This window comes from Plectropomus leopardus, chromosome 17 (assembly GCF_026936395.1).
Source record: "Plectropomus leopardus strain MGB_pleo_1.0 chromosome 17, ASM2693639v1, whole genome shotgun sequence".
NCBI classification, from domain to species: Eukaryota; Metazoa; Chordata; class Actinopteri; order Perciformes; family Serranidae; genus Plectropomus; species Plectropomus leopardus.
Window position 1 is genome coordinate 20,076,304 of NC_142192.1, and position 18,944 is coordinate 20,095,247.

At 39.1% G+C, this 18,944-nt stretch overlaps 3 protein-coding genes across 4 annotated transcripts in view; 2 read left to right on the forward strand and 1 right to left on the reverse strand.

Moving 5' to 3' along the window:
* Window positions 1-1,973: 1,973 nt before the first annotated feature.
* Window positions 1,974-4,380, reverse strand: oxsm (3-oxoacyl-ACP synthase, mitochondrial). Its single transcript, XM_042506912.2, has 2 exons — window positions 3,124-4,380; window positions 1,974-2,588 (listed from the first exon to the last, which is right to left on the reverse strand). Exons 1-2 carry the CDS (start codon window positions 4,104-4,106, stop codon window positions 2,186-2,188), a joined length of 1,386 nt encoding a protein of 461 aa, XP_042362846.2. The 5' UTR covers window positions 4,107-4,380; the 3' UTR covers window positions 1,974-2,185.
* A 116-nt stretch (window positions 4,381-4,496) lies between these two features.
* Window positions 4,497-13,297, forward strand: ngly1 (N-glycanase 1). The gene is made up of 12 exons (XM_042507168.2): window positions 4,497-4,692; window positions 5,969-6,083; window positions 6,217-6,432; window positions 6,939-7,101; window positions 7,216-7,435; window positions 7,745-7,866; window positions 8,535-8,680; window positions 9,466-9,576; window positions 9,667-9,852; window positions 10,484-10,669; window positions 11,568-11,745; window positions 11,841-13,297. The coding sequence occupies exons 1-12, from the start codon at window positions 4,592-4,594 to the stop codon at window positions 12,005-12,007; spliced, it is 1,911 nt and encodes a 636-aa protein (XP_042363102.2). The 5' UTR covers window positions 4,497-4,591; the 3' UTR covers window positions 12,008-13,297.
* Window positions 13,298-14,166: 869 nt separating this feature from the next.
* Window positions 14,167-18,944, forward strand: part of top2b (DNA topoisomerase II beta) — a 29,317-nt gene continuing 24,539 nt past the window's right edge. For both annotated transcript variants that reach the window (XM_042506271.2, XM_042506272.2), the window contains exons 1-2: window positions 14,167-14,678; window positions 17,157-17,321. In XM_042506271.2, coding sequence (XP_042362205.1) covers window positions 14,637-14,678; window positions 17,157-17,321 — 207 coding nt within the window. In that variant the 5' untranslated portion in view covers window positions 14,167-14,636. The remainder of the gene's footprint in view (window positions 14,679-17,156; window positions 17,322-18,944) is intronic.

Consider the following 18,944-nt stretch of genomic DNA (forward strand, 5'->3'; position numbering starts at 1 on the left):
CTGTTTAAAGCACAGGTTGGATATATGAAGCTAACAGAAGGCAATTAATGGATATTATCTTCTTAATACAATTATCCATATTGATAAATTATACAGGATGATTTCCTCTCAGTCTATTCTAATGACTCTAAAAGCTTCCTGTGTATCCAATTTTCTATTTCTCTTCTGAGCACTCTGTGGTGGATTTTTTTTAAATGCCTCCATTCTGGCGATAGCAGTGGCCAGAGACATTTTGCTTTCAGGTTGTCTGTCCATCCGTCCATTTGTCCCATTCTCATCAACATGACATCTCAAGAACGCTGTAATTGAATTTCTTTCAATTCGGCACAAACGTCCTCTTAGACTCAAGGATGAATTGATGAAATTTTGGTGGTCAGAGGTCACTGTGACCTGAAAAAAAACATGTTTCTGGCTATAATTCAAGACTTCATGGCCTAATTGTGACAAAATTTCACACATATGTCAACAGGATAAAGTGATGACATTTTATATCCAAAAGGTCAAAGGCAACGTCACTGTGATAATGGCTTGCTGTTTCATAATATATCTCAGAAATAGAAGGGGAGACATTTGGCCAGATACTGAATTGGTGATGCTTATCTTCGGTGCCCACCTTTAAACTGTGGTGACTGTTATATATGTGAAGCATCCATGTTTTAGAGGATGTATCTTCTTTGCAGCAATATCCATATTTGAAGCACTGTCAGCTGTCATGGCTGCATATGAATCTGGACACATGGATGTTAACTGCAACCTGACAGGTTTGTGGAGACATAAAGCTGCAAGGCAAATGACATGTTCTCATGAGTTTTTAAAAAGGACAATTTTCTCCCCATTACTTTTTAAAAGTGTCAAAAATCTGTTAAAAAGTAGCTTGCATCAAGAAATGTTTACTAACAAATTCATGTAGAAAGGTTTATTTGCAGTATAGGAAAACATAAAGTACATAAATAGAAAAAAAAATACATAAAATAGAACTACATATAACTATATAATTAACAACAACAACAAAAAAATAGAAAATTCAAAATAAATAAATAAATAAAAAAACGATATATATATATATATATATATATATATATATATATATATATATATTTCTACCTTAAATTTGCGCATTAAAATTTACCAGAATGCAGGACGTGAGGTGGTGATTTCCTGGGAGGAGGACCCCTGGACATCCCGATTCATGTGTCCCTGCCAATGTTGAAACAAAACCTACAAAACCTACACGCTTCCTAAAACGTGAACTGTACAGGACATGTACATGAAAGGAACATGCATGACTTGCTATGATTCAACGCCACCTGCTGGAATACAGACAGTGCGTGTTTCAGAGTGATAGTTGAGCTCAGTCACTTAATAGGATATATTACCTAACTTAAGATATTAAACCACTTATTGTCAACCTTTTTGTGTTGTTACCCTTTATCAAAAAAGGAAAAAATGTCATTTAAATGTATCAGATTTGGAATTATCTGATATCTTTTTGTTTCTTTCTAGCACATCATGGCCAGAAGCCATGAAGCCGTTGGAGTTTCACTTGGAGGTAATGAATGACTTTTACATAGACATTCATTTAGAAGTAGTTATTTGGAAAACACAAAGGAGCTAAAAAAAACTATAACACAAATGATCAATTAGTCGATCACAAGAAAATCAAATAATTACGTAACTAACTTTATTTTCTAATAAATAATGTATCTTGCTACTTTACGGAGCAAACAGTTGATTAATTGTGAAAATAACTCACAGATTAACTGGTATGTCTAAACTGGTGGCCACTGAGCTAACTGGCCTTGCTCAAAGGCACCTCAACAGTAGTAATAAGTGAGAGTCAAGATTTAACCTTTCACTCACAAGCCTGCAAATATAAACAATAATATTGGTGAGCAGAGCCACACAATACTCACATTTACCATTTTTTATGTTGCCAATTTCCCATTCATGTAAAAACAACAACATCAACAGCATTTTACAAAGATTTAGTGCTTTTATTTTTTTTCCTGTTTAAAGCCTGTCAAACTATATGCATTTTTAGACTTCCCCTTAAATTCAGTTCATAACAACACAAAGACAACCTCTGATCACTTCAGTGAAACTCTATCATACCCGAGGTAAAGGACACAGCTTGGATAAGATCTGATTCCTAACAAAAAAGTCAAGAATGAGTCTCAGTGTGTCATCAGATGCTGGAGAGACACAGCGATGCGTTGGTGCCGCCAAATCCAAATGAGTTTGTGAGGGCGACCCGCTGGCCCTGCGTCCGCCATGGCTGCGCTGTGCAGGGAACATAATTCAGGTTGAACTCTGGCTCGGTACGGTCCAAGTTGAGGGTCGGGGGGAGGACCCCGTGGTAGCAGGCCAAAGCGGTGAATGCTGCCTCCAGGGCCCCTGCGGCCCCAAGCAGATGTCCTGTGGCTCCTTTTGTGGAGGACACAGCCAGGTTCTCAAGGCTTTGCTGAAAGAGCCTCTTGATGGCAGCATTTTCAGCAGCATCACCCAAAGGTGTGGATGTCGCATGAGCGTTCACATATGTCACATCTGCTGGTGAGACGCCGGCATCTGCGAGGGCTGCAGACATGCATCTGTAAAGACAGTTGCAGGATTATTCCAATTTATTTCAACTTTGACCTTACTTTTGCTGGCTCATTTTGTTCATTTCTGCAGCAGCTATTGTACAATAAATGCTTGTTGTTGTACACAAAATAAACGTATGAAAATAACTGGTAATAATTTCTCAATTCAGGGAAACTGTGCACACATTTAAAATAAGTGCAGTGAGTCAAAGTTGAACTTTTAAGTGTAGAAAACTATATTTATAATAATATAAATAACAATTTTAATAAATATAAATAATTAAATATAGATTTTTCTAAAATTTTCAGTACTTTTTAAGGTCATTTTCTTGTTTGTTTTTTTCTTTTTTTTTTCCTTCGGTTACTTTCAGGTAATGTTCTTGTAAATGTTTTACAATTTTTTTTGCTTTTTTTTGGACCATGTTTTAAGTTGCTTGTTGCCTTCTCTCCATATTTTTGAAAGAAATTAAACCAATGTGCTCAGGTTTCAAAGGGTTAAAAAACAAAAACAACAAAAACTCTGAAATATAAACTCCTGAGTCACCTGAATGCTCCATCTCCATCTGCAGTGGGTGCGGTGATGTGGCTGGCGTCCCCTGAGAGTCCATAACCCAGGACCTCTGCGTAGATCCTGGCTCCTCTTTTCACTGCGTGGTCCAGCTCCTCCAGCAGGAGCACCGCCGCTCCTTCACCCATCACAAAGCCCTCTCTCTCTGGGTGAAAGGGTCTCGACGCCTGCGTGGGGTTGTCATTCCACTTGGTGGCGAGGGCCCGTGCCCTGGCAAAGCCGGCCACTGACAGAGGCCCCACACAGGATTCAGTTCCCCCTGTTACCATAGCAACTGCATCCCCGTGTGCGATGAACCTGGCCGCATCACCTATGGCGTGCGCTCCTGTGGTGCACGCTGTGGACACTGCGTGGTTGGGACCCTTCAGTTTGTGTCTGATGCTGATGTGCCCGGCTGCCATGTTGACAAGGATACGAGGCACAAAGAAGGGGCTGACTTTGCTGTAACCCTTTTCTTGGAAAGCAGCGGAGGTGCGAGCGATTTCATCCAATGACACCATGCCCATGCCAACAGCCACCCCAGTGTTGAGCTGTTCCTCTGGGGTTTGGGGGTACCACCCTGAGTCCTCCAGAGCCAGCTGAGCAGCTCCAAGGGCCATCACCGTGGCTGGGGACATGCTGTTGATCTCCCCACGAGAGGCAAACCTCTCCTCCTTAAACTGACCATCTCCCCTGGGCACCAAAGCTGCCACCTTACAGGGGACTGTCTTATAGTCCTCTGAGGTAAGAGCAACAATCCCACTCTCACCTTTAATCAGGTTGTCCCAGGCCAGTGCAGTCCCTGTGCCCAGAGGACACACTAACCCTATACCAGTAATAACAACTCTCCTTTTGTGCTTTTCCGAGCTGCGGTGTCTGGAGTCTTGCTTTGGACAAACGCAGACGGTCTTTTGGAGAAGTGTCCTGATGTTGTGTGTCCTCAGCTGGAGTTTAGTCCAACAGGATGATAGAGCAGACATACCTGTCAAGTTTGACACAGCTAGCCTCTAGCTTAGGTGAATCCCTTGTTCATATAAGAAGAATAAATACACAAAAACAAAGTTGAAATGTTTTCTAGACGTAGCTGGAGTTCAGTTTTTCACTCACTTGGTGGAGCACAGTGTCAAAGTTTTCTGTTAGACATCAATGAAACGAGAAAACTACTCTTTCATTCTGCATGTAACGTAACGCTGGCTATTTTTAGGTAGCATCTTTGAACGCCAGATGAGTTTATGTAAATGTAAATAATAAACTCTTAAAAATGTTATTGAAACTATAGCGCGAGAAAACAATAAACATGCGTTATGAAACGTAACTATAGTAAAAGGCGATTAAATAATAATATTTAAAGCTGCACCACATATTCGGGCGTTGATTGGTCAGCTAAACGCAGGACCCAAAACATGTATTAGCCAAAATCGCACCATTAGCATTAAAGCTAGCTAACGTAGTGAGAAATAACAGCATGTCTGTGTCACCAGCAGTGACAACATTGTGTGAAAATTCAAATGAAGTATTTCTAGATGTTGCGAAGTTGTTGCTCACATACGCGGATAACATTTTAAGGTAAGGCTGTGAACTTCACGATGCAAAAACGTTTTGTGGGACTGTGATGTGTAAGCTAACTTGACATTTTCTATAACCTTACATCACAAATAAAGTAGCTAACATTGTGTAATCAGCTGTCAAACCGCCGGTAAAGCTAAAATAGCTATACTTATACTATATATATATGCCGTTATTGGTGTACACGCACAGCGTCAAACCAAACTCAGTTTAAAATCCGGGCATTTTTATTTTCCTTAATTATGAGCACACGGTCATGCGAAGGAAATCCTTATATAACTATAGTATCAGTCATAATAGTATTCTGGATAATTCGGCGTACACCTGACTCACCAGGAGGCTGTTTTTGTTGTCTTAAAATCTTGACAGTCATCTCTACCCTTTGCTAACATTGGCTCTAAAATATGCTTAGATAAATGTCTCAAGTTAGCCCTTTGAATCATTTGTGCTGCCTTCAGTTGCCTTTCACTTGCATTTAAATCTGTGAATCTTGAGCGAGTTCGTGTGATTTTTTTTTAAAACATGCTTAAAAAATGCAATAAGCAACTTGGCAGGAGATGTCCCACAGACTGCAAGAAATTAGGGAAAGGTGACGAAAATTATCTGAAAATTGGGTCTGAAAAGAGGTGGGGAAATTATTAGGCATGAATGATGATAATAATAATAATGAGAAGAAGAAGAAGAAAAATCCATAAGACCATATTCATATAGTAATAGATATGGTTTTCTGGGCATTTTCCTTTTTTTAAATTATTGTAACTATTGTTGACTACTTTATTTGCGTATTTATTTGTTTGTTTGTTTGTTCAAATTAAATAATTCATTCTTTTTTTCTTTACAAATTTTTATACACTTTTCAACCTTTTTTCTTTGCTTTTGGTTTACCTTCACATAATATTGATGTAACTCGTGACTGATCACTTCTAACAAATTTGCTCATGTTTCAAAGGGTTAAATATGTCATTCTTCTATTAGTAACATCAAAGTTCATACTTGAGCAGACTCACATCAAATATGAGTGTGTGGGGAAAAAAGCCAAACAACAATTAAATGGCAAAGCAGGTATCAGTAAAGTGGGATATTATTGTTACATGGGTACAATAATTAAACATTTTAAAATAACAATTCATCATTAGTGTATGTATATCTCTCATCTAAGACATATAACTCCTTGATTTGTGCATAGTAATTTGTCTCTTCCCAAAGGAAAAAAAAGTATTTTCTGAACATCCTCAAGAACAGCTCTACGTCCTCATTTGATGTCACCTCCCAACAGGTATCCCAATGAGGAAAAGTACAGATCGATCCGAATTGGCAATCCTACATTCTCCACCAAGCTGTTGCCCATCAAAGGAGCTGTGGAGTGCCTTTTTGAGATGGGATTTGAGGAGGTAATTAATAAATAACTGTCATGTGGCTACTGGAATACGTTAAACCACTTGTTTAATTGCCAGGGGTCTATTTGGTCATTTGCCATCAGCCTAACTGTGAGTAAACCTTATGACCTCTTGCGCCTCTTTTTAGGCCGAGACCCACCTGGTGTTCCCCAGGTCTGCATCAGTGGAACAGCTGAAGCTCATCAGGGAATCCATAGCAGCAGAGAGGGATCAGAGGCTGCGCGGAGGACAGCGTGTCCAACCTACTGCTCAGGCTGCTGCTGCCTCGGCCTCAGCACCACAGAGCTCTGCTGCTGCCTCCAGCCCTCCAGTTACACCATCTCCATCACAGCCTTCATCCTTGGTAAAGATATGTTTACCCCTGGTTTAAATTGCAGGAATTGGGATTGGACCTATTTGAAGTGTTAAGCTCACAGTGGAGACTAAACAGACCTCAGCTCGTCCCTTTTTTGTGGCTATGATCGTTTTTTATATGAAATTAAGAATCTAAAAGTGTCATGATGGACATCTGATAATTTGAAACATCAGTTAAATGCCAGTTTACCTGATAAGGAGCGTGATATCCACATGGCGTTAGAACATTTTAAAAAACCTAATCTGTGCATATGAAACATTTACAATGTGGCCATCCCCTCAAATGTGCTCATTAGTGGCTACAGCAATCAGTTAATCTTCCATAAACAAATTAATATTTAAGGGTTTAAATTAGGGTACTACATTTTAATGCTTTGTACCTCTTTGCGATGAATACTGTACACCTCTGATGAACATGCCCATGTACCTCCATCAGTTAAGGTAAATTGTCACTCTGTCTCCACTTATCTACATATTTTCTTGTCTTTCTTTCAGGAGAACAGTATGAGCTTTTTTGTGACTCTCCAGTCAAATTTCCAACACGTGATGCTGTATGAAAACCCCGAGCTGCAGCAAAAAGCCAGGAGCTGCATCCCTCACCAGCAGCTGTCCTCCTCTGCTGAACGCAAGCTGAAGGAGGTGAAACAGGCTGATCCAGGTGAAGAACCTCACGTATTCAAAACAATAAATCATACTGATTCTAGATAAAGAAATGCATGTCCCTTGAAACACTAATTCAGAGAGACTAAGTGACTTGCTTTCAAATTTGTAGACTGTAAACTAGGTATAGAAGACTTCCTGGTGCTGGAGTTGCTCAGATGGTTCAAACAGGACTTCTTCTCTTGGGTCGACTGTCTGCCTTGCAGCCGCTGCAAAGGCCCCACCAAGAACAACAGCTCCCTCAGTCCCACTACCGAGGACATCCGCTGGGGAGCCCAGCGAGTGGAGAACCACTACTGTCAGAGCTGCCAGCTCTCCACAAGATTCCCCAGGTTTGTGTATGTGTGAGTGTGTTAGTGTAACATTTGGTCTAGTTATTACATTAAAGGAGTTTGGGAACAGTTTTACCAGCTAGTATTAAAATTAAGTTGCAGAAAGAGGAAGTTTTTACTGCTTGTATGCATTGTTAAACCACTGAGTTTTATTTTGCAGAATTCACTGTCAATGAACTTTTAAATAGTAATATAAACATACTTTCCTGCAAACATTCATAAAGAGTATGAATGAATTTGGCAACAGAACACATAAAGAATAATTAATTGCTTCATTAATGCACATTTGCATCTCTGTATCGTTAAAAGGTACAACAATCCAGAGAAGCTTCTTGAAACCAGGAGGGGGCGCTGTGGGGAGTGGGCGAACTGTTTCACATTGTGCTGCAGAGCCCTTGGCCTTGAGGCCAGGTATATCTGGGACAGCACAGGTAATCACATGATTGACGGATGTTGCTGTTGCATCGCTAATTTTTTGTTTTGCAGAGAGAAACAGCAGTTTAATGCACCTGTATTTGAGCTATGAGGAAATGTTGTTGACCAGGAGTACTGAATACTAGTTGGTTATTTACAGAGAGATGTGGTCGAAAGCTCTGGAAAAGTGGAAGAGTTAAGGTTTTTTTTGCAAACTGCTGTTTCTAAGATCAACAATGAACGTTCACACTCAGTGTTAATATTATTTATGTAACAGATATCTCAGCAGGGTCGGTTTCAGAGTGTGTACCCAGCAGCCTCAGCGCTGTTGGTCTGCAGTGATACCTGCCTTACCTTACCTCAAACAGCTGCTGTTTACCTAAAAAAAAGTTTAGTAATTCTTGACCTGTTCTAAGGGTCAAGAATGACCTTGCACTCTCAAATGTTTTAGTTTAATGTGATGGTCTCATTGTGATTACACTTTTCTGCTCTCGAGAAAAAATATTCTATCAATAAAATAGTAAAAATTTAAGATATTGAGAACTATGTATCGTTAGGTTGACTCATTTTCTACATCACAACTGGTGTACTTTTATACTTGCTCTGATGTCAGAGCAATGTATACAGTGTATAAAGTATATGAAAGGTTCACTGTAAATCACTTCTGTTCTCTGTGATGTTTCAGACCACGTGTGGACAGAGATTTACTCCGTCTCTCAGCGTCGCTGGCTGCACTGCGATTCCTGTGAGAACAGCTGTGATAAACCGCTACTGTATGAAGTTGGCTGGGGGAAGAAACTGGCCTATGTACTGGCTTTCTCTAAGGACCAGGTCAGATAAATTTACACTAAATACTACTATGGTCCTACCAGTATCACTTCTTTAACTAGTAACTACTACTTCTAGTACTGTCAGACACAGGTATCAGTCCAGTTATTCTTGGGTGTAAGGTAAAAAATGTCAAATTTACACCAAAGTATTGTGTCGTGAAAATATAGTTAGATTTCATATTTAATTTACAATCAACAAATACATGAAAAGAACGAAACGAACACTGTGTTAGTCTGCCTCTCAATGTCTTCTGATTCCCAAAGAGCCCATTCAAAAACATTGCCTCCAAGCATTACTAGTGGTGAAAAACTCCACGGCGTACCTTAAAGAATTTTGTAGATCTTTTCCCTTGTTTCTGTTTAAAAAAGAGAGATGGGTATTTTTGGTAATATTTGGGTAAATTCTAGTGTGTATGGATTATTTTACTGCAATAATGCCTGCAGGTGATTTGTTTTTAAGGATTATAGAGTATTGTTCAATTTCTGTACGAGGGTGTTTTCTTTTGAGGATTGTTTTGAATCTAGACATAAAATACTGTGGATGCTCTGACGCTTAATGTCAACACTTTTTTCATGTTATTTTTTTTTATTTTATGTGGTAATTATTGTCTGCTGATTAGCCTAAAAGGGATACTAGGCATTACGGTGAAAATAGCAAAGAGCTGTGCTCTATTTACTGTTGTTTAGACATTAAAGGAATAGTTAAGGATTTTTAAGTGGGGCTGCATAAGATACAGATCCAGTGTCAACAGACAGTTCATACTTCCACATGTGTGTGTGACGCAGGTAGTTGATGTGACGTGGAGATATTCCTGCAAACATCCAGAGGTTTTGTCGAGAAGGACGAGGGTTCAGGAGGCCTGGCTGCTGCACACCATTAATGGGCTTAATGCCTCGGTAAGTCGTAACCCTTTATATCTTGATTACGAGACTAATTGCTGTGGTGAGTCTGAAGTAAAGCACTTCCCATCTGCTCTGACACTGAAGAGGCAGCAGTCCCTGCACCCAGAGAGAAAGAAGGAGCTGACCGAAAGGCTGCTTGTCGAGCTGGTGGAGTTTATTTCCCCCAAGAAACCAAAACCAGGAGAGCTGGGCGGACGCAACTCTGGCTCTCTGGCCTGGAGGATAGCGCGGGGGGAGACCAGGAAGTCTGATACAGGGACCTCCACACAGGTACAGTGTATTATATACCGTATTGCGTTATATCCACTGATACTTTTCACCATATCTACAGTATTTCGATAGACATTTCAGTTGAGCTGTTCCCATCAGCAGCATGATCACCATTGCAATATTGAGCTAGGGATCAGGATTTTGCAACACTTTTATTTATTAAAATACTGCAAGGTGCTCACAGCTAAGTTATAGCCAGAGAAGATTTTCAGGGATTTGTATACATTGGTTCTTTTTTAATTGTCTACTCACTTGATTTTTGCCATCATGGTACACTAAAATCTTAGGTTACAACCAAGGATAGCAGTGATAGTAGATACTCAGATGTTTATTAGATCCATCCATGTAAAACTGTTGCAGTCTTACACAACGGTTCTGCAATAAATTCTACTTTCATGAAGGTTATAATGTTCAGTTTTTGTTCCGCATTTGCAGTATTAGTACAATAGATGCTTTCACAACTGCATTACACACCACATGCAGATGAGCGGTGGGCTCACCAACCCACCAGTGTTGCATTCTTAGCATAATAATAGCTTGATGTATCATAGCTTTATAGCCTGATAGGAGCGTGTCAAATCCAAATCAGTATTTGGTTAAACTATTGTGTATCTCTGTGTGTTTTTCTCAGGCTGCCGGTTTTGTGTTTACTCCTACTGAGAAAGAAAAGAGTGACAGGTTACTGCACGTGCGCTACAGCGCCACGAAAGACCAGTACTGTCGAGTGTCCAACAACTCTGAGGTCATTCAGAGCTGGGATCAGTGTGTGTGGAGGAATGAGTCAGTCTTCAGAAAGGTGGAGGAGGACTGGCAGATGGTACGTTTATCATGGTTTATTGTTCGATCACAAAAACTGTAGTTTGAACATAATTTTTCAGTATTGTATGGCTCAATATAGGAAACATTTGTAGTGGTAGTAGGGAAAAAACACAAAAACAAAAACACTTTTAAACACTTAACATAAGTTAAGATACTGTATAAAAACATGTTCATCATGCATATTATGTTATATATGTATATTAATAGAGGGAATGTTAACACTGTAGTAATGAATGTGTGAAAAAGTTCACTCTTTCTCCCTTTTAGATTAGAGCCACATTTTCATTATGAAAGTAGTTGTAGTCACTGTTTGATTTAATCACACTGTGTGAGAACCACGACAAGACAAGAGTGGGTGTTAAGAAAAAGCACCTTCTGTTTTTCACAGACCAAAAAAAAAAACACCACCTCCAAAACAAGCACTGCAAGATGCTGCAGTTTAAAAACTTGACTTTAAACACAGGGTTCCCACAGTCATGGAAAAGTCATAGAATTTCACAATCACATATTTTCCAGGCCTGGAAATGTCATGGAATTAGTCAAAAATCATTGAAAGTCTTGGGTTAAAGTCATGGAATATTGTTGTGTGTAATGACACTTTTACAGTAACCTGTCACTTAACGTAACGCTGAATGCGTTTTCTGTAGCTGACAACAAAAAGTAGCTCTGATTCGCGTCAATATGTTTTGTTAACCATCCCGTATGTTTTTTCATTTTCTCCATCTGTTCTGTCTCTTTGTCCATGTATGCCAGCTACATGAAAATGTGTGGGAACCCTGTAAACATGTCTAAGATTAGGAACAGTTTGGTAATATCCCATAACGTAAAAATAATTGGGTAATAATAGCAAGAAATGAGAATAAACTCTGATGTGATTACCCGATTTCTTTCTTCAGGTGTACATAGCTCGATCAGAGGGCTCCTCGGAGGGAAGAATCAGCTGGAAGTTTGACTTTGCTCCGGGGGGAATGAAGATAAAGTCCGTCTCCATCTTGGCCAGTAGCCAAACTTTCCACTCTGGAAAAGTCTGCTGGCACCTGCAGGCGGGCCAGATTACTACAGAGTTCTCTGGAGGTACGGCTATGTAATAGATGTTCTGATAAAAAAAAAAAAACAACCTCAAAATCTAACTGTTTGACATAATGTCGCTCCTGTGTTTGAACCTTCAGATGGGAAGATGCAGTCATTCCAGAGTGTATCAGGCTCCTCGGACCTCATCGTTGTAGCAGAACTCAGTGGTGGAGAGTCATGGCAGCACTCTCAGCTCTTCAGACAGAGCTTGAAGGAGACGGAGGAGTCTTCGTTTGAAATCCTCATCCATTTAGACGATGCTTAACAGTTGTTTTACTCAACAAAATCTGATCCTGAATTCCTTTATAGTGTTTACTGCTGGGACAAGTTCAGAGCTAATTGTTGGGATGATTTTGTATGAAATCCAATCAGTGCAATATTTAAATGTGTGTAGGTCGGTAAGGATGATTAAAGGTTCAGTGTTCAGGATTTAGTGGGATATTTTGGCCTAAATTGAATGTAGTAAGTATGTTTTCTTTAGTGTATTGTCACTTAAAAATAAAAAAATGTGTTCTCATTACTTTAAAATGAGCCGTTTATATCTGCATATGGAGCAGTTTCTCATCCACAGAGTGTTCCTCATCCACCATGTTTCTACTATAGCCCAAAATGGATGAACCGAACTGTGGCTCTAGATAGGGCCTTTTGCTTTTTCGTAATGTCCACCGTAGTTAGAATTCCATCCATGACAAACAGCATTGGAAAAACGCAAATTTTTTTCAACACGCTGCTTTTTAGTGGTTTATATCACCAGGTCTATTTGTTTTTAGAGAGAAAGAGACCTCTGAGGATAATCGGCTCCCAGTAAAAACCTCCTGAACGTCTTGATCTTAAGTTATCAGAGGTGGTGGACTATCTGCCTGTCTCTTACATGCCAAACAGCATTAGAGAAACACTAATTTGTCGCGCAAAACTGCTTCATTGAGCCTTTTTACTTGTGTGTTTCACCTGGTCCATTTGTTTTGGAGAGGTAGACTCCTCAACGGATAATTCGGCTCCTGGTACAAACCGCCTGAACAATGACCACTAAAGGAATTTTAACAAAGCGAAGTTTTAACTAGTTGCAATCTGCAATCCTAGATGCCATGACATTCCCCAAAATCTTTCACACTGTTCCTTCAAATATGCATGGCCTAATGATAGATGAGTGAAGACGTGAGTTTTGTAACCATCGCAGAGAACAGATGTTGTCACTAATGTTAAACTTTGATTTGACTAAGGGCCAAATAACATATGAGATATGCAGTCTGCAATAAACACAAAGAGTTTTAAAGCCATATTTTTTGTAATGTTTGCCTCCACTGTGAATGTGTCTGTAAACTGTGATACATGAAAACCTTCCACACTGGGACTGATGCCCTTGTCGGCTCAGGTTGCTCCAGTTCTCCTGCTAGTGGTGAGTGTGTTATGTCATATTTGGCTATGGTGTTTTTACACCTTGTCATGTCAAGTTACATTAATTTGTGTAATTATAAGTTGGGTGTTGGTGTGGTGGAAAGGAACGAATGTTAGGAAATATGTAGTGGTATAATAAAGATATTTTTGCATTCTGGTACTCGCTTGGGCAATGTATGCATTACAGTACACACTGTCTAGTCCAGGGATACTCACTTGATATGCTTGGGGACCAATTTTGCAAAAAGGAGGTCAGGGACCAGTCGCAGCAGCCCCATACATGTTTCTGGGATTTTAACATTTCGAGAATTTTAGGATGTTTCTATGATTTCAGCATATTTCTAGGATTTTAGGACATTTCTAAGATTGTAGGACATTTCTAGGATTCTCGAATGTTTCTAGGTTTTCAGGACATTTCTTCGAATTTAGGACATTTTCAGGATTTTAGGATGTTTCTAGGCATTTAGGATGTTTCTAGGTTTTCAGGACATTTTGGGACTAGCCAGGACCTCTATTGGGGGATGCAGGGGATGCTCCACTGTCACTTTTTTTAAATAAACAAGCACTATTTTGATGCTGTTTTATGCACGCTTAACACCTTATGTATAAAAGTAAAAATCAGTTCCCAGTTTGAATCACTTTATTTTTATTGTGAATTAAAAAAAATGGTTGTTGCTTAAAGTTGAGTATCACTGCTGTAATTGTTGGTGGGTGGTCATGTTTGGCTGTGGTGTTTTTACACCTCACCATGCCCAGTTACATTAATGTGTATAATTATGAGATAAGTGTTGGTGTGACAGGGCGACAGGGCTGAATGCTGATTGTATAATAAAGATATTTTGTGGTCTGCTATCCGCTGTGTATGCATTACATTACACACTGTCTAGTCTTTTATTGATGAAGCTTGAGTTTGCCGCCATCTTGCGTTGAAACAAAGACCACGGTCGCTAAATGTCGACTTTTCTGATTGGTCCAAGTGCCCGTGCCTTTCAAAAGCAGCCGTCTGATTGGTCGGTTTATCTTGGAGACGATTCGCCGTCTATCTTGCAGATGGCGGAGCCGGACAGCTGGTGCTGCTGCTAGCTTATCGTTTTATTTCTGAAGGAAATGTGTTAAAGTATATTGTTTTCAGAGCATTTCAGTTAAACTCCTATTTTATTCTGTCGAGCTTTCACACGAAAGCGTAAACCTATTTAATACGCGCGTTTTGTACAGTATTTATTTAGCAGCAAGTAGCCCGGTTAGCATCTTTGTTGGAAGTTTAGGCCTACTGTGCCACCGCTTGTCGATTTTAACAATAGCCGCGACACACTCCCCTCCGCTTGTTTTGGTACATTCACGGGATTATCTGTTGTGGAAACGGAGAAAGAGCATGGAAGATAAACGGGTCTGGATACATTTCAGCAACTGAGACATTTTTGTATGCTGGCGGACATTTAATTTCACCGGAATTGAAGACATTTTGCGGGGTGCATCACAAAAAAGGATCACAAAGGAAGATGTCCAACGGCGCAGCAGGAAGCGGGGGTCTGGCGTGGATGGTAAGTTAGTTTGCCACACAGCTAACGTTACCAACTTACAATTTCATTTGTAAATTGTGCTTTTGTATCACCTTAAAAGTGTTGTGTTCACCTTAGCACGGTGCACCGGGTCGGTGAACGCTTCAGCTCGCGTTTAAATGTCCCTAATGAGTCCATGGTGTCTGTTCTCCAAACCTGAGTACGCTTGTTTTAAGACCAGCCGGTTATAATGGGTTATAATGGTCTTCTTCTAAACCCAACTGGGTGACAAAGGCCTCTTAGCTCTGATGCAGGACCGTTTTTTTTTTACACCAGGAAAACAACAACAGATAGTAGCAGAGATAACAGTTAGTTTCAGGTTGAGGACGACAGAGCAGGATTACAGCGGACCAAAGAGTCCACAGTTAACATCCTCAGATTAAAGACAGTCAAAGTCACCCAAGTTTTTAAAAAAAGTACACCAAAGTACACTCAATTTAGCTCACTTAGTATACTTCCATGCGCACATTATTAATATACAGAAAGTGTGCTATTTACGAGTGTTCAAATAATGTACTTAATACACTAAATATATATTATAGTGCTACTAAAGACATACTAAAATACCCTATTATACTGTTTTTATACATCATTAAGATGCACCACTTAAATGCATCTTTTATTACTAATTCTGCACTTAAAAAATACACTGATATCCAACTTTGTTTCTACTTTTAAGTCTTTTTCTTTTATTTTGTAATTTAAGTACACTTGAAACGCTCAACAAAATCAAATTGTGCTTGAAATATATTATAACACATTTTACTTTAATTGTAAATACATTTATTGTATATTATAAGTGTACTAACAGTTAAATGAAAATTTGATTGAACTATACTTTAAGTAGAGAAGAGTACAGTTTTTAGTACAGAATTAGTAATAAAGGATGCACTTAAGTATATAAGTCCATATTAATGGTGTCTCAAAATAGTACAGTCGAGTTCACTAATGACATATTATTGAAATACATAGTACACTGTTATTAAAAATAAATACATTTCAAGTGCAATTTATTTGAATTTGTGATCCGCATGAAGTGCACTAATATAATAATTAAAAGTACTTTAAGTAGAAAAAAGTTGGATTAAATTATATTTTAAATTATATTTAAAAGTACAACATTAGTAATAAAAGATATACTGAAGTATATTTAAGTGTATCTTAATGCTTAATGTGTCTCAAAATAATACAGTCAAGTTATGGCTAAAGAAGCACTAATGGCATCATTAATATATTAGTACATTGTTATTACATCACAAAAGCACAATTTTAGTACATTGCTTAGAAGTATATTAGGTGTGTATATATATATTTGATTAATTCTAGGTCAGTGTATCTTTTTAGCCTGGGATTAAGTACATTGTTAAAACATGACAAATATGACCCTTCTAGTACAGTTTTAATAAGTATAGTTTTTATTACGTCTAGTTCAAAGTACTTTTGTATCTGGGAAACAAAGAAAATGTGCCTTTTTTTTGGTAATGTGAAATAAATTAAAACGCAACAGAACTTAACAGCCATAATTTACAACCCTTACTTTAGGTGCATTGTTTGTTACAGTAACATTGTAAATAAAATCAGTATATTAAATCCTCTCAGCCTCTGATCTCATTTAGCATCAGCCACTGGTTTCGTGAAGTTGCCATTGTCTTGTCTGATGGAGAGGCACAGTGGAAGTGAACTCACTGAACTCAAACGCTCTGTCTAAGTTAGTAAATCACTTTGAAGCAGATTCAGTACAATGTGTTAAACGTTTGCAAGTCTTGAAGCATGCTTTGAGATATGTCTTCTATTGCCAGCGAGCATGATTTTTCAGTGGAATAGGTTTCATACAAGAGAAGTAACTTAACCAGTATAGTGACCCAGATGCCCTCAACCCCCACTCACAGACACACACGCACACATTCACTCAAATGCATCCTCAGAGACAGATCCTGTCTGGTCTGGGGTTGCATTTACAGTTCATTACAGTGTTAGCGTGGCTCAAAGTACCAGATTTTGTGCTGTGGGTGTATCAAATTTTGTTTACACAGTTTTTATACAGTGTACTCTCCTTACCAGCACCTTCATTAACATCAATTCTGAAAACACAGACACAGAATTGTATTTAATCACACAGTATTTATTAAAGTATTTAGCTGATTAAGAAGCAGTCATTATACCTCTTTTAATACTGCAAATCAGACAAGTGTATGATGTGCATCTACTGAACTACTGTTAAACCTGCATCACACACTTTCATATGTTGTCACAGGTTATATTATGTATAACTCAGTATATTGCAACAGGACAGTAAAAGATTGCAAACTGAAAAAAAGATGTTTGTGCATAACTTTTTACATTTTACATACCTGATTCAGTTAATAATGCAGTGCAAAATACATTTTTGTTGCATTGGGTGATGCATGTTCAACTCTTGATTAAATGGTTCTTAACAACAAAAACAATTCTGCCAAACAGGAAGCTGCAAATGGCAGAGGTGAAACTGGCAAGATGGAAGGGGCCAAGAAAGAAAAGGCAAGCTCCAAGTTGTCGGTGGAGAGAGTGTACCAGAAGAAGACCCAGCTAGAGCACATTCTCCTCCGTCCAGACACATACATCGGCTCTGTGGAGCCCGTCACCCAGGTGAGTCCAGAGCAAACTGCCAATCATTGTTTTCTTGAAGGATAGACTGATGAGCCTTTGAGGAAACACTGCGATTCATAAATACCGCTAATTAAGAGATTTGTGGGTAGTTCTCTTTAAAACGCCTCAGCTATTCCCACATGCCTGGAGGAAGCCCGAGGGAGGCTTCCTGTGACTAAAAGGCCCTGGGTTCGAGTCCCGGCCGAACCTGGTTCTTTCTGTGCTGAGTTTGCATGTTCTCCCCTTGTCTGCGTGGGTTTCCCCCACCATCAAAAACATGTACATTAGGTTAAAACTCCTGTCGGTGCTCTTGAGTCCTGAGAGAGGGGCTGGCAGAAAATCTGGAGTTGGTCCCTGAGCGCTGCACGTGGCTGCCCTCTGCTCTGAGGAGGATGGGTTAAATGTAGATGACAAATTTCGCTGCATAATGTACATGTAACGATAAAGATTTCTTCCTCTTCTGTTTATTCCAAAATAAGTATATTGAAAACAGACCGATAGATAATCACTCTTGTATGAATTATGTTCAGAAACTACAGGTCCAGTGATCAGCTAAATGACAGACTCGCTAATTTAAACTCACTTGATGGAGAGCAAAATGTGTTTTACGAGACCAAAAGTGGAGCTGTAGGTTATTGTAGTTAAAGTCCCCCCTCCACTCAAAATTTAGTTTTACTTATGTTTATGTTCCTTAAATGTCTGTATTGACTTGAATCCTACTAAAGATGGCGATGCCGGTGCACTTGACTGATTACATGTAATATAAAAACCTCAGGCAGACAGAATATATCTTTCTGCAAGCTTTGATTACATCTGTGGTTTACGTTTATGCCATAACAATGCGACAACAAGCTGTTACTTTGTAGCAGATATAACTGTACGTTTCAGAAACGCTGTGTCGTCCAGTGGCAATTACAATATAACAATAAACACAAACAAACAAACTATGCTAAGTACACTTACCATCCTAATATGTCTGCTAGTAGCTGATTTTGGTGCACAACAGACTTCTCGTCTAAAACTTAGTCTGACTAAGGCTCAAACATGTAAGGCTGAATCTTTTCCAATGTTTCCTCTGACGTAAGCGCTATCCATTTGATGAGTACTGCTCTCTTATCAGTCAGACTAGTGCGAGCAGTGGTAGTAGATGGGGTGAAGGCCACATCAAGAGTTTCTCAATGAGAGAGAAAGAGTAGATGTGCTTCCAGATTTTACTTTTTATTCAGTAAAAGCGTGTTGAACATAATACTAATCATAGCAGAGTGTTTTAAATACTTTAAAATTTGTCTGGAGGGGGTCTTTAATTTTTCGAAAGAGCTTGGTGGTAGCATGAGGGAAAAGCTAGCGTGTTCTGCCTTTTGTAGAAAAATAAAACATTTATCATTCAGTTTCACTTTTAATTATGTATTTGGCACATCCTAGGTCATCACTTTTACTCTGAAAACACACCAAGCAGCTTCAAAGTACAGCTTGCTGCAAGAAATCCTGTGTACATGTGTTTTAGGGGGAAGAAATTTTTCGTAACATAGGCGAACATGTCAAAGGAGGCATAGGACTCAGTTTGCTGATTGCCTGTTGACATTCTGTGGCCGCAATTTGCAGCTAAATGTAAAACTATTCGCA

Coding starts and splice junctions, on each gene's coding strand:
- oxsm (XM_042506912.2), bottom strand. CDS start 4,106: ATGTCTGCTCTATCATCCTGTTGGACTAAACTCCAGCTGAGGACACAC. Junction 2,589..3,123: donor GATGGAGATGGAGCATTCAG/GTGACTCAGGAG, acceptor CTGTCTTTACAG/ATGCATGTCTGCAGCCCTCG.
- ngly1 (XM_042507168.2), top strand. CDS start 4,592: ATGTCTGTGTCACCAGCAGTGACAACATTGTGTGAAAATTCAAATGAA. Junction 4,693..5,968: donor TACGCGGATAACATTTTAAG/GTAAGGCTGTGA, acceptor ACCTCCCAACAG/GTATCCCAATGAGGAAAAGT. Junction 11,746..11,840: donor TACTACAGAGTTCTCTGGAG/GTACGGCTATGT, acceptor TTGAACCTTCAG/ATGGGAAGATGCAGTCATTC.